Genomic DNA, 11,321 nt, shown 5'->3' with positions numbered 1-11,321 from the left:
ACAAGCACTTCCCCTGCCCTGAAGGGGAGAGTTTTACACTGGGGGTTTTTTTCAGCTTTGAAAATCTATTGCAACACATGTGCAGTTCTGTGGTGGAAAGCCTCAGAAATGTGTCTGTGGGCTATGGCTGCACCCAGGCAGAGCTGATTTTCAGAGCAGCTGCTGGGTTTGGCTTTCCTTGGGGATACCTTCTCCCATAGCCTTGTTTACATCTCCTTAGACCTGAGATAATTGGACAATAGTAACAACTTTACTTATCTGAAATTTCCATCAAGTGACTTAATTCACAGTCCAAATTCCAGGACTCCAGGAGGCATACTGGGGGTAGGTGGGTAAGGTAGAGGGGACAGGTAGGGCAGATGGGTTTGGACGACAGGTGAGGGGTGGGCTTGGGTGGTTGCAGATCAGCAGTTGCTTCTTTTTACTGTTTGCTATAGTGGGCGAAGCCCTTCGGTGATCTTAACAGCAATTGTGATCTTTAAATCTCTTACATTGCATATTGCATTTAATTTATAGAATGAACATCATATACATATACATATACATATACATATACATATACATATACATATATATATACATATACATATACATACATATGCATACTTTAGGTCCTAAGCAAACTGCTCATCTTGTGGCATGTGCTTTCTGTAAGGCCACTCTGCTCTTTTGTGTCAGTGCTGTAGCCATGGGCTCAGAGCTCCCACCACTTCCTGGACAGGTTTTGCCCCAGCATGACCACACCATGTAGAGTGCAGCACATCCACACTCCTTGTGGGATGGATAACCCTGTTACAAGGAGAAGACTGCAGAAAGGGAGAAAAAAGTTTTGGTAACATCTCTGCAGGTGATCTGGGGAGACTATCTCATCAGGCACCTCTTGCTGAGGGAGATTAACAGTTGGGAGAAGCAGCCCATTAGCTTTAGAGAGATTGCAAGCAAATCTATGGAGGAAAAAGCATACATCATAGCCCTGGGGTCTCCTTGGGGAAGGGGAAGTAGTGTAGGTCTCTTCTGGGGCACATACTCACACTATTGATTTTAGCTTTTTATATATTTTTCATATGTTTGCAACTTTGCAGACTGTTAATACACAGTTACATAGCTCCTGGTATTTTTCCTACCCTTTCTCTCAGATATTAGAATAATAAGCTAGCTCATGTAATTCATACTTAGAATTCTGTGTTAAGAAGAAGCCTAGGATTTTGTTTTCCACTAGAAATTAGAAGACATAACAAGAAATGGGACAAAGAAGCCCCTGGAACAACTCCAGTGAGGAAGAACCCTGAGGAAACTACCTAACCAACTGCTCTTCTAATTGAACAACATTTTTTTAATATGCTGATTTGTTAAACTTATAAAAAATGTAGAAATCAAATGCTGGATGTGCCCAAGACAATGGGGGCACATGGAAGCTTTCAATAAAGACCTGCTTTTTAGCTCACTGTTTTAGCACTGTTGCAAGTTTGGTTTTATTTGATTTTAGGCAACACTATGTCTACTAAAAGGGACTAGCTACAAGTCCATGAAAAGCATGCATTGATGGGAGCAGAAAGTCTCAAAACGGAAACACAGAGGAAGAACACCTGTGAATCACTGTAGGCATTGGCAGAAGAAAATGAGGAAAGTCATCATCACCAACTCGCTGTTTGGCAGAGACTGTCATTAAATAATGAACAGTGATGGGCAGTGTCAGGGTGTGTCCATCAGCCGAGTGTCCCTGCTGCAGCTTCTAAATATTTACAAACTTACCGATCTCAGACCATCCTCAAGGTAGGGTAGCAGAGTGTCATCAAATATGAATGAAGAAAACCCATTTCTCAGATGTACCATAGGGCTGCTTCACACCACAAAGCAATACCAATCACCTTAACACTTTGCAATTTTAAGAAGTGACATAGCTACGTGACGTCTGACTAGAATACTTTTTACCTCAGTGAGAGAAGTACCTTAAATCCCATATTCCTGCAAAGTACACATCATCTCTTGGTCTAGTACTAAAACTTTCAGACCCTACTTTCCTAGGTGATTTTAAAAAACAAAGGTATTTTCCATTTTAAAATTGTTTGGTTCCACCATCTCCCAACTCCTTGAACCAGGAGTAATTCAAAATCAATAACATTATCCCAAATGTATGTTGTATGTAGATAAGACCTACTCTAGTCATGTGTTTCAGAAATCTTAGAGTAATTCCTGGTCATAAACTAATTTTTGGTTAACCATAGTAAAATACAATAGCAACCATCTTCAGATTCTACATTTGTGTTTTGTTCAAATTTTACTCAAATAACTCCCATTAAAAGAGAGTTACTAACTCCTTTACAACTCTTTCCTATTTGTATTTAACAGCCTATTCAACATATAAAACTAAGGATGTCTGATTGGAGCTAGAAGTGCAACCTTATTAAAGGAGGCCTAATACAAAACACACGTTTTGCTCTGTTAACATTGGCAGGTAAAAAATTATATTTTTAGACTGAACCAAATCTTCTTGACCTAATGTAGTTTATTTCTCTGAAGCCAGGGGTCCTTATTGGTGTATTCTAATCTGTCCTGGGAGAAAGGCATATATTGTCTTAGCACTGGCAGAAGGGGGCTTAGTCAACTTGATGGGAATGCCAAACTACCCGCATAAAAAAGTCCACAGCCTACAGCAGCATACAGGGGACATGGAGAGGCAGAAGAGACAAAGGTCTTCACTTTGGTCCCATGGTCTGCTAGCTGCACACAGGATAGGCAGCTGGCATGCAACATGCATGTCACACATTGCTCTGGTTCTTTTCCCAGCAGCTCATTTTGTAGAGACACAGTCCAGCTTTCACCAAGAAAGCCCCAAATCTGAGCATCTGAAAGTCACTTTCTGCCCAGTCTGAAACTCACTGAGGCTGGCAGATCAGGGTCCCTGTCCAAGACACTACCCTCCTTTGAATATTTTTGTAAAACCATATACAGTAATTGCACGATTATAAGCCGCACCATTTTGACTAAAATTTTGGTCCAAACCCAGAAGTGCGGCTTATAAGCAAGTGCAGCTTATATATGGACAAAGAACAAAAAGTTGCTGTTTTAGTTTGGAGACAGGTATCTGCCGAGAAAGGCAGGAACTTCTCTTTGAAATGGAGAATGTAAACCCCCTCCCTCCAAATTATTACCATTTTGAAATCAAGGGGCTTTCAGGCAAAGGATATGGGTATTAGGAATAACAGTTCTTTCTAGGGAAATTAGAATAGAAATACAGTACTACAAAGAAACAAACTCCAAACCCTGACAAAGTCAGAGTACAACCTGACACCCCGTCAGGCAGGGTGTTGGTAGCAGTCCCATTCAATGGTGACTGCATCCTCCTTCAGTGACAGATGTGATTCAGTTGAAGCAGTGCTCCCACAGAAGGTGCAGTTTCCCTCCGGAGGTCCAGTGGTGATGTGGAGAAATCCGGTTTTCCTCTGGAGTCCAGTGGAGAAAGGGACTACTTTAGTGTCCCAAAACCTCTGTTTTTATCTTGGTAAGAAATGTTGGGCTCTTCCCCCTGGCTGGAGCAACTTCCAATGGGATGAAGTAATTTTCTCAGTCACACAGTGGGACTCAATGGCCATTAGCAGAAAATGACTCTCTGGAGGAAGGATGGGTTGTGAAAAGATAAAGAACAATGCCCCGCCTGGTTTCAATGAGTGGCCCATTAGCAGAATATCTCCAAGGATCACTGCCCCCACCCTCAACAGATGGTGATAGAATAGATACCTTTTATCATATCCTGTATTGTAACCCAAGACAGTTTCTGACACCCGGACATGCAGTTTATAATCAGGTGCGGCTTATATATGGACCAAGAACGAAAAGTTGCCGACACCCAGAAGTGCAGCTTATAATCAGGTGCGGCTTATAATCGTGAAATTACTGTAATTTAAATTAAAAATATAAGTAAATAAACCCCAAAACAAACCCCAAATCAAGCAACCAACCAAAACCCCAAAAGCACACATGAAACTCCTGCTGAACAGGTGTTCCCACCTCCTCCTCAGCACTGAATCCAGCAGGAGACCAAAGCCATTCTTTTCTACACTCTTACCTGTGTACTTGTCCCTTGTGGTCTGACTTTAGGATGCACTAGACATACATTTTCCTTCAGTCTCACTCCCAAGGCAGCAATTGCTGTGCTGTTTGGGCTGTGCGTGTGAGTGCTATGGCAGGAAGGCGAACTCATGTCAGGTCATGAGTGTGAAAGGGGGATTTTGGCATCACATGATTGTCACTGAATCTGTGTTACACTGATGTCTAGTGTATACATTAGAAAGATGAGAAAACAAATAAAGGATTTAGCTATTTTCCTCTTCTGAACAGTTTTCTGCTGCCCACAAGGTCCCATTGCTCCCAGTAAATGACCAGGGCTACCACACTTCAAAATGGTCCTGAGTTCCTTAATTTGTTGGGGTTTTCCTGTTTCATCAAAATGGGGAGGTATGGGTCATTTAGGAGAGGATTGGAGAGGATGATTACAATTTTTTTTTTAAAAATTAAAAACAAAAAAAAAAGGAGGGCAAGAAAAAGAAAAAGAGTAAAACAATCCCCAGGGCTCCAATGATAGCATATTGAACTTACGTGAAGGACTCACATTGAATGCAGTGCAGTTTGGGTCAGTCCTCCTCATGTACCATGGTGTTTCTGCTGTCCTTGGAACTCGGTACTATTTCAGTAATTCTATGAAAGACTCATTATTATTTAAATGAATCTGTAAATTTTTGGTTGTGTTATTATTTATAAATATTAATATTAATGTATTATTATAATATTGCGCTTTAAATAAAGTCACTTTTAATTCAAGACTAGACAGTACAGGTACAGGAAAAAAAATTGTGATATGTGTTCTGTAACATATTTGGTGCTGTGCAACCATTCTATAGAGTGCATTTAACTGTATTTTGTGTATTATTCCTAACATGCATTCACAGTAGACAGCAAAGCAGCAGTTACCGGGTACACTGTGAATGCATATTAACAGCAGTACCTATTTGCATATCATGGATCCATAATACAAAATGCGTAGTAAAATCCTTATGAAAAGTTATTATGCATGCACAGTAGAGGCTTTTTAAACCTTGATATCTCAGCTATTTTGTTTCTTCACAATTTATTTGAAAATATTAAAAAGGTCAGATGATGGATTAGGAATGTGTGAAACTGTAATATTACTCCTATAGAGGGAATCATTCAACACAAACAAATTCATTTTTGGTTTTAGTAGCAGTATAAAAGCCGTTCAAAAATGCATTAGAGTTATTTTTAAAAAAATAACCACCTACTTCAATTATAAAAATGGGTGGAGAAAATATTTTCATGTATTTTGGGTGCTATGTGATATAACTGAAAATTTTGTTGGTCCTTCCCTAAACATAGAACTATTACAATGTCAACCTTTCCTTCAGTATCTCATGGTATTTTTAGTATGTATTGAAACACTGTTGGTTACGCTAGAACTTTTCATTTTTTTAATAATGCATTTTTAGTGCTTAGAAAATGCAAAATCCTTGAAAAGGTTGACAATCCCTAGAACCTGTAACAATATAAATCCTAATACATAAATTCCTATTGAGGATAATGGGTTTCTACCTTCTCCTTTGTTACACAGATTGTAATATTTGCAGTAAAAATGAAGGAAATGCTATGAATAGTATAGCATTTGCTCTTTTTGAACAGTTTCCCCTTAAGTTTCAACATCTTTGTCACTTCAGATAAATTTTCCTTAATAAACTAAAAACCAAAAAAAAAGCCTGCTTTTAATCAAGAATGAGTGACTCAAATGTCTTACTTCTTTAAAATAAAACAAAAACCAAAAAACCCTCAAGGTCTGGGGTGAGGGTTTTTTTAATGAAAGGCTGTAAAATCATTGAGCACATACATATAGATGTATAAAACATGATCTTCCCACACACATGTTGTTCTGTACTGCAGTCGTATTTTTTGTTCCCGTCTCTAATCCAAAAAAAATGCCCCAACATATTTAAATGAAACTTTGTGAAAGAAAATATAATTGGATGAGGGTTGAGGACATTAATGCCAAGGTTTGGACCAATGTGAATTAAAGCAGATGAATTATAAACCCTTCAAAACCAGGATTTATAATGGAAATGCTGACACGGACCCGTAACAATAGCAGCTCTGCCAGGGATTATTTTAATACTAAAAGCATACTCAGTCATTCATTATTTTAATATAGAGATTATTTAGATACAAAAAGGCAGTGATACGCAATAATAATGAAACCAAATTTTTAAAAAGAATGTTTCTAAGGTGACACATCATTCCCCCTGTAACTCACTTGATATCGCCTATATGTGACATGACAGTCCTTAAATTAAAAAAACCACAAACCCCTAACACATGAAGGTGGAGTTTGTCATAAGCTCCATGGCAAGGCTGAGTTAAGAGTCTTTGTCAGCTTCATTTAACAGTGTTTTGCCAGCAGAAAGAGACAAAAGGGTTAAAGGAGGAAGAGCAGGGAGCACAGGAGAGGCAACTGACAGGACAAACAAGGGCACGAAGAAAGGAGAAACTAGGTATAAAAACAGAAGGGCAGGGGGAGATTTTTAGGAGGTTTCCATAGGCAGAAACCCAATTTTTAAAGAGATATTGGGGAAATATTCACAAAAAGGCCAGGCAGACCGAGAAAATACAGCAGGGGCCAAACCCTTCAAGAATCATAAGTTACACTTTTGGGCAGGTGCACGCCAGTCACATTGCAACATGCCAGAGCAGGTCAGCGAGCCTCGCCACGTGCTTCAGAAAAAAAGGCATGATTTGTTAAACCTTCGTGCTGCATGCCCAGTTTTCTATAAATGCCTCTTTTATTTTACCATGTCAAAACCACCAAGGGATGCAAAGGAAGGATTTCTTACAGATGGCATGAGGTTTGCTCCTATTATTCTGTGCTCTAGGGCAACAAGCTGCACTCAAAAAAACCCCACAACCCAAAAATCACACCCAGCAGCATCGCACAAAAACTACTTTTTGTGACCATGCTGTGCGTTACAGCACCAGCATTACTTCCCCGTTACTGCCTTCCTTTCCTTCCCTTTTCTTTTTTGTCCCTGGGTACCAGGTGCAATGGAGGGACTCAGATCAACACAAGACAGCGTTTCTCATATAAACAATGCCATATTAACAACCAGAGGGCAGCTGTACCTGTAGGCAGGGACAGCACCAAATGCTGGCATGTCTATCCATGCAGCTAGACTGCTAAAAAGAAGCAACTACAGTGGAAATGCACCTACTGTATGTGAAATGCTGGTGCAGAATTTTTTTCTTTTCCTTTTTTTTTTTCTATCAGTCTAACCTTCTGTGTTGATACATGAATGCTGGTACCCACTTAGAGGGATGCCAGATGATCAGTGCAGAATGAAGGTCCCAGGAGAAAGGCTCACGTGGTTTTCTCTGCCCCGTGACGTCACTAGCAGATGGCATGGGTACCAGCTCTGGCAGTTGGCATCAATGTCACTTTTTAGAGATCAATGAGATAGTGCAGATATACACAGATCTAGACTCCAGCAGACGATGCGACATTCAGACTGAAAAGATTTGGAAGGCAAAAAATGAAAACTGATTGTTGAATGAAATAAAAAGCTAAGGTAATACAAATAAAGATATATTTCAGTTGGTGTTGGGTGTGCATGCAAGTGTTTAATGATACAGTATCATTGTCTTGTATTTTGTGTATGCTATTTGCTGTCTAATAACTCCTAACATTTTATTCTTCTGATGCAATTACAAACTTTCATTGCTTTTATGTAATACTGCAACTGTGTAGACAATACTGATAGAGTTAGTCTTTAATTGGGGTTTTTGTTTAATTCTGTTGTGTTAAAAAGTCCCTGCATTTACTTTGCTTGTCTCTTAGAAGTCCGTGGGAAACAAGCTTTAGCTGCTCCCAAACTGCAAACAAAAGCAAAGTAATTGGGAAAAGGAAATTATTTTTCCTTTCCAGGCTGGATTCTGAGCACACGTGCAGGATTACAGTCAGAATCTACAGACCGCTCCTGTCAGCTAAGAGCTGGAGGAAGACATCTGAGCCTCGCTGAACATAAACACTGCTATAGCGTGCAGGGAATTTTTCACCTCCCTCCCCCCCCCCCCCCCCCCCCCATTGATGGGAAAGGAAAAAAAAAAGAGAAAAGAACAAGAAAAAGAGCAAATAAGTTGATACTAACTAAGTAGATAATATAAAATAGAATTTTTGCTTGAAAAAGGGGAGGGGAGAAAAAAGGTAGGGGGTAGGGTTAAATAATTCTGATTTTTGTCTTAGTATAAAATAAGTATTCTGTGATTTTAATACAAATAACTAGGAAAAAATGCTTTGGTTTGAATTATATTACTAGCTGAGTGATTTGGGAGGTGTATTCCATATTTTTTTCTTCTCAGCCACTGTAACTTACTAAAGTTTAATATCTTGATACATAAAGGAAGAAATGTGGAGGGGAAAAACCCGCAATTTTGAAGTGTAAGTCAAAAAGTGATTTTAAAATATTTACCATCAGGTAATAGAGATATGGCACTTTTTCAATTTTAAAACTACACTCCCTCTCCTCATTTTCCCACCCAGGGGAATTTGGATTAATGAAATTTCTGTATTGCTTTGTCACGTTTTGCATTTCTTTGAATTCAATGATGGTGAGAGTTTGAAGGGTTTGTTTAAAAATAAAATAAATGATTAGGGACTTAATTGTGCATTAAAAATATCGATTTACTCCATATTTATCTGGGAGATTTGTGGCTTTTTAGTTGCAGAGTCAAATGTTTCAAGTGATTTTAGAATTCTAAAATGCTATTATTTTTTAAAAAGAGGGCATTTGTAACTGCTATTTTATTCAAAAATATAGACTGAGCATTTATACACACATACACACACACTCTCTTTTATACAGAGAGTTTACACACAGACACAAATAAGGTGCATGAGGCTGTCTGTGTGAGTCGGAAAACTTTTAAAATGGAAATATTTAAACATTGTGCTGGCATTCTTTCAGGTAACTTAAGATTATAGAACCATGTTAACACTACCATTTGATGAGTCTGTTGTAATGCCAGAATCCCAGATGTGTAGAAAGTTTCCCAGAGAAAGTGATGACCAAAAGCAAATGAAGAACCCAGAAAGCTTTTCAAAGCAGATCATCCTCCGAGGAAAGAATATTAAAAGATCTCCTGGAGAAGACACAGAAAAAGAAGAAGAGGAGGAAGAGAGAGAAGAGGAGGATGAGAATGGTTTGCCAAGGCGAAGGGGCCTTAGGAAAAAAAAGACAAGCAAGATAAGGATGGAAAGGATTAAATTCAGGCGTCAAGAAGCCAATGCTAGAGAGAGGAACCGTATGCACGGCCTTAACGACGCTCTGGACAATTTACGGAAAGTCGTCCCTTGTTACTCTAAAACACAAAAACTGTCCAAAATAGAAACTTTAAGACTAGCCAAGAACTATATTTGGGCTCTTTCTGAAATACTGCGAATTGGGAAGAGACCTGACCTGCTCACCTTCGTCCAAAACTTGTGCAAGGGTCTGTCCCAGCCAACTACAAACTTGGTGGCAGGATGCCTGCAGCTGAACGCCAGAAGTTTCCTAATGGGCCAGGCAGGTGAAGGTGCCCATCATACCCGCACACCCTACTCCACCTTCTATCCTCCCTACCACAGCCCGGAGCTTGGCACTCCCCCAGGGCATGGGACCCTTGACAACTCTAAGTCCATGAAACCATACAATTACTGCAGCGCTTATGAGTCCTTCTATGAAAGCACTTCCCCTGAGTGCGCCAGCCCACAGTTTGAAGGTCCCTTAAGTCCTCCCCCAATTAACTATAATGGGATATTTTCCCTGAAGCAAGAGGAAAGCTTGGACTACGGCAAAAATTACAATTACGGCATGCATTACTGTGCAGTGCCACCCAGGGGTCCCCTTGGGCAGAGCTCGATGTTCAGGTTGCCTACAGAGAGCCACTTCCCTTACGACTTACATCTGCGCAGCCAGTCTCTCACCATGCAAGATGAATTGAATGCAGTTTTTCATAATTAATGAGGAAAATGAAAATAAACAGTGGTCATTCACCTCCCCATCTAATTAAGAGCAAGCAGATGTTGGGCACTGCGTAATTGGCACAATTCTATTTAAAAGGTTTACTAGTTCCTAAAGCGTGTTTCAACTATTGTGAGGATTTTCTATGTATTAATAAACCCTTTTTATTATAAGTATTTTTTTTGTCTGTAATCACTGTGAGACTATGTTTCCTCCCAGAGGTTTTCTCCCTCCTTTTTAACTTTTTATTTCCCTATTTGTTTGATTTGTTGAGCAGTGTGTCTGAACAATATTACTGAAATAAAAGCGTACACACTGTATAAAGTCAATGTCTATTTTGATTGTATAGTAATTATACAAATGCATGTTATTGATATCAGATTAATAAAAATTATGTATTTATAATTGGTAGAAAATATATATTATGTATTCAAGGAGTACTGGATTAAAAATATTAAGAACTTTAAAGTAATTATCCAGAACTGAGATGGGCTGGCAGAATGCAGAGGTGAGAGGGCAGCAATATTGAAAGCTATGCAAAAAAAAAAAGGCAAACAAAAAAACAAAATCGTTTTTGGGTTGTTGGTTTTTGGTAAACTAAGGAAAAACAATGATTGTCATTGACATTATTCAGCCTGAATTTAGAGTGTTGCTTACAGGGACCACATGATCATATTTAGAAGATGTTGTCAAAAATTTGCCTCAGTTATTTTGACCATATATAATCAGCACTTTTTATTTGTATTATTACGACTTCAGATGTAAAGGTTTGTTATAAAAATGTATAACTGTGGTTTCTCACTACGTACTTAAAATGCAATTAAAGATAGATGTTTCCACTTTTAAAATACATCTATTAGCTGTGATACTGTATTTTGTCTGATACTTATTATTTCAGTATACAGCTGCCTTTGGTCTTGCTTACGCACCTTTCTTCCCAGGACATTTATAATGCTCAAGTCTGGGGTTGGAAGTCAAGAATTATCAGGGTGAACCTCATGCTGTTTTCAGAAGGAGGTATTAATGATGCAGTAGATTCAAAATACTCCATAAATAGCTGTGTACTAAATGAAACACAGGTTATGGGAAGAAAGTGACTTTATATCCCAATGAAATGCCAAATTACATATGGGGAAGGGCCCTGAGCTAGCACACAGGACACTAGCTGCTACTCCAGCTCTGGTTCGTGTGGGAGTGGCAGGAACATAAGAATGATAAGCACTTCATGAAAAAAGAATTCCTGGACATTGATAAACTTAGTGTTGACTGAAA

The 11,321-nt window shown here is 39.0% G+C and overlaps 1 protein-coding gene across 2 annotated transcripts; it reads left to right on the top strand.

Moving 5' to 3' along the window:
* Positions 1 to 7,437: 7,437 nt before the first annotated feature.
* Positions 7,438 to 10,919, top strand: NEUROD6 (neuronal differentiation 6). 2 transcript variants are annotated; one of them, XM_033081473.1, is made up of 2 exons: positions 7,438 to 7,619; positions 9,015 to 10,919. In XM_033081473.1, exon 2 carries the CDS (start codon positions 9,036 to 9,038, stop codon positions 10,047 to 10,049), a length of 1,014 nt encoding a protein of 337 aa, XP_032937364.1. In that variant the 5' UTR covers positions 7,438 to 7,619; positions 9,015 to 9,035; the 3' UTR covers positions 10,050 to 10,919. The 2 variants fall into 2 exon arrangements, with proteins under 2 accessions (XP_032937364.1, XP_032937354.1); XM_033081463.1 differs by having other exon boundaries at positions 7,976 to 10,919.
* The last annotated feature ends 402 nt before the right edge of the window (positions 10,920 to 11,321 follow it).

This window comes from Catharus ustulatus, chromosome 1 (assembly GCF_009819885.2).
Source record: "Catharus ustulatus isolate bCatUst1 chromosome 1, bCatUst1.pri.v2, whole genome shotgun sequence".
Lineage (NCBI taxonomy): Eukaryota > Metazoa > Chordata > Aves > Passeriformes > Turdidae > Catharus > Catharus ustulatus.
The sequence above is the reverse complement of the archived record's forward strand: the minus strand, read 5'-3'. Positions and strand labels throughout refer to the sequence as shown.

Coding starts and splice junctions, on each gene's coding strand:
- NEUROD6 (XM_033081473.1), top strand. CDS start 9,036: ATGTTAACACTACCATTTGATGAGTCTGTTGTAATGCCAGAATCCCAG.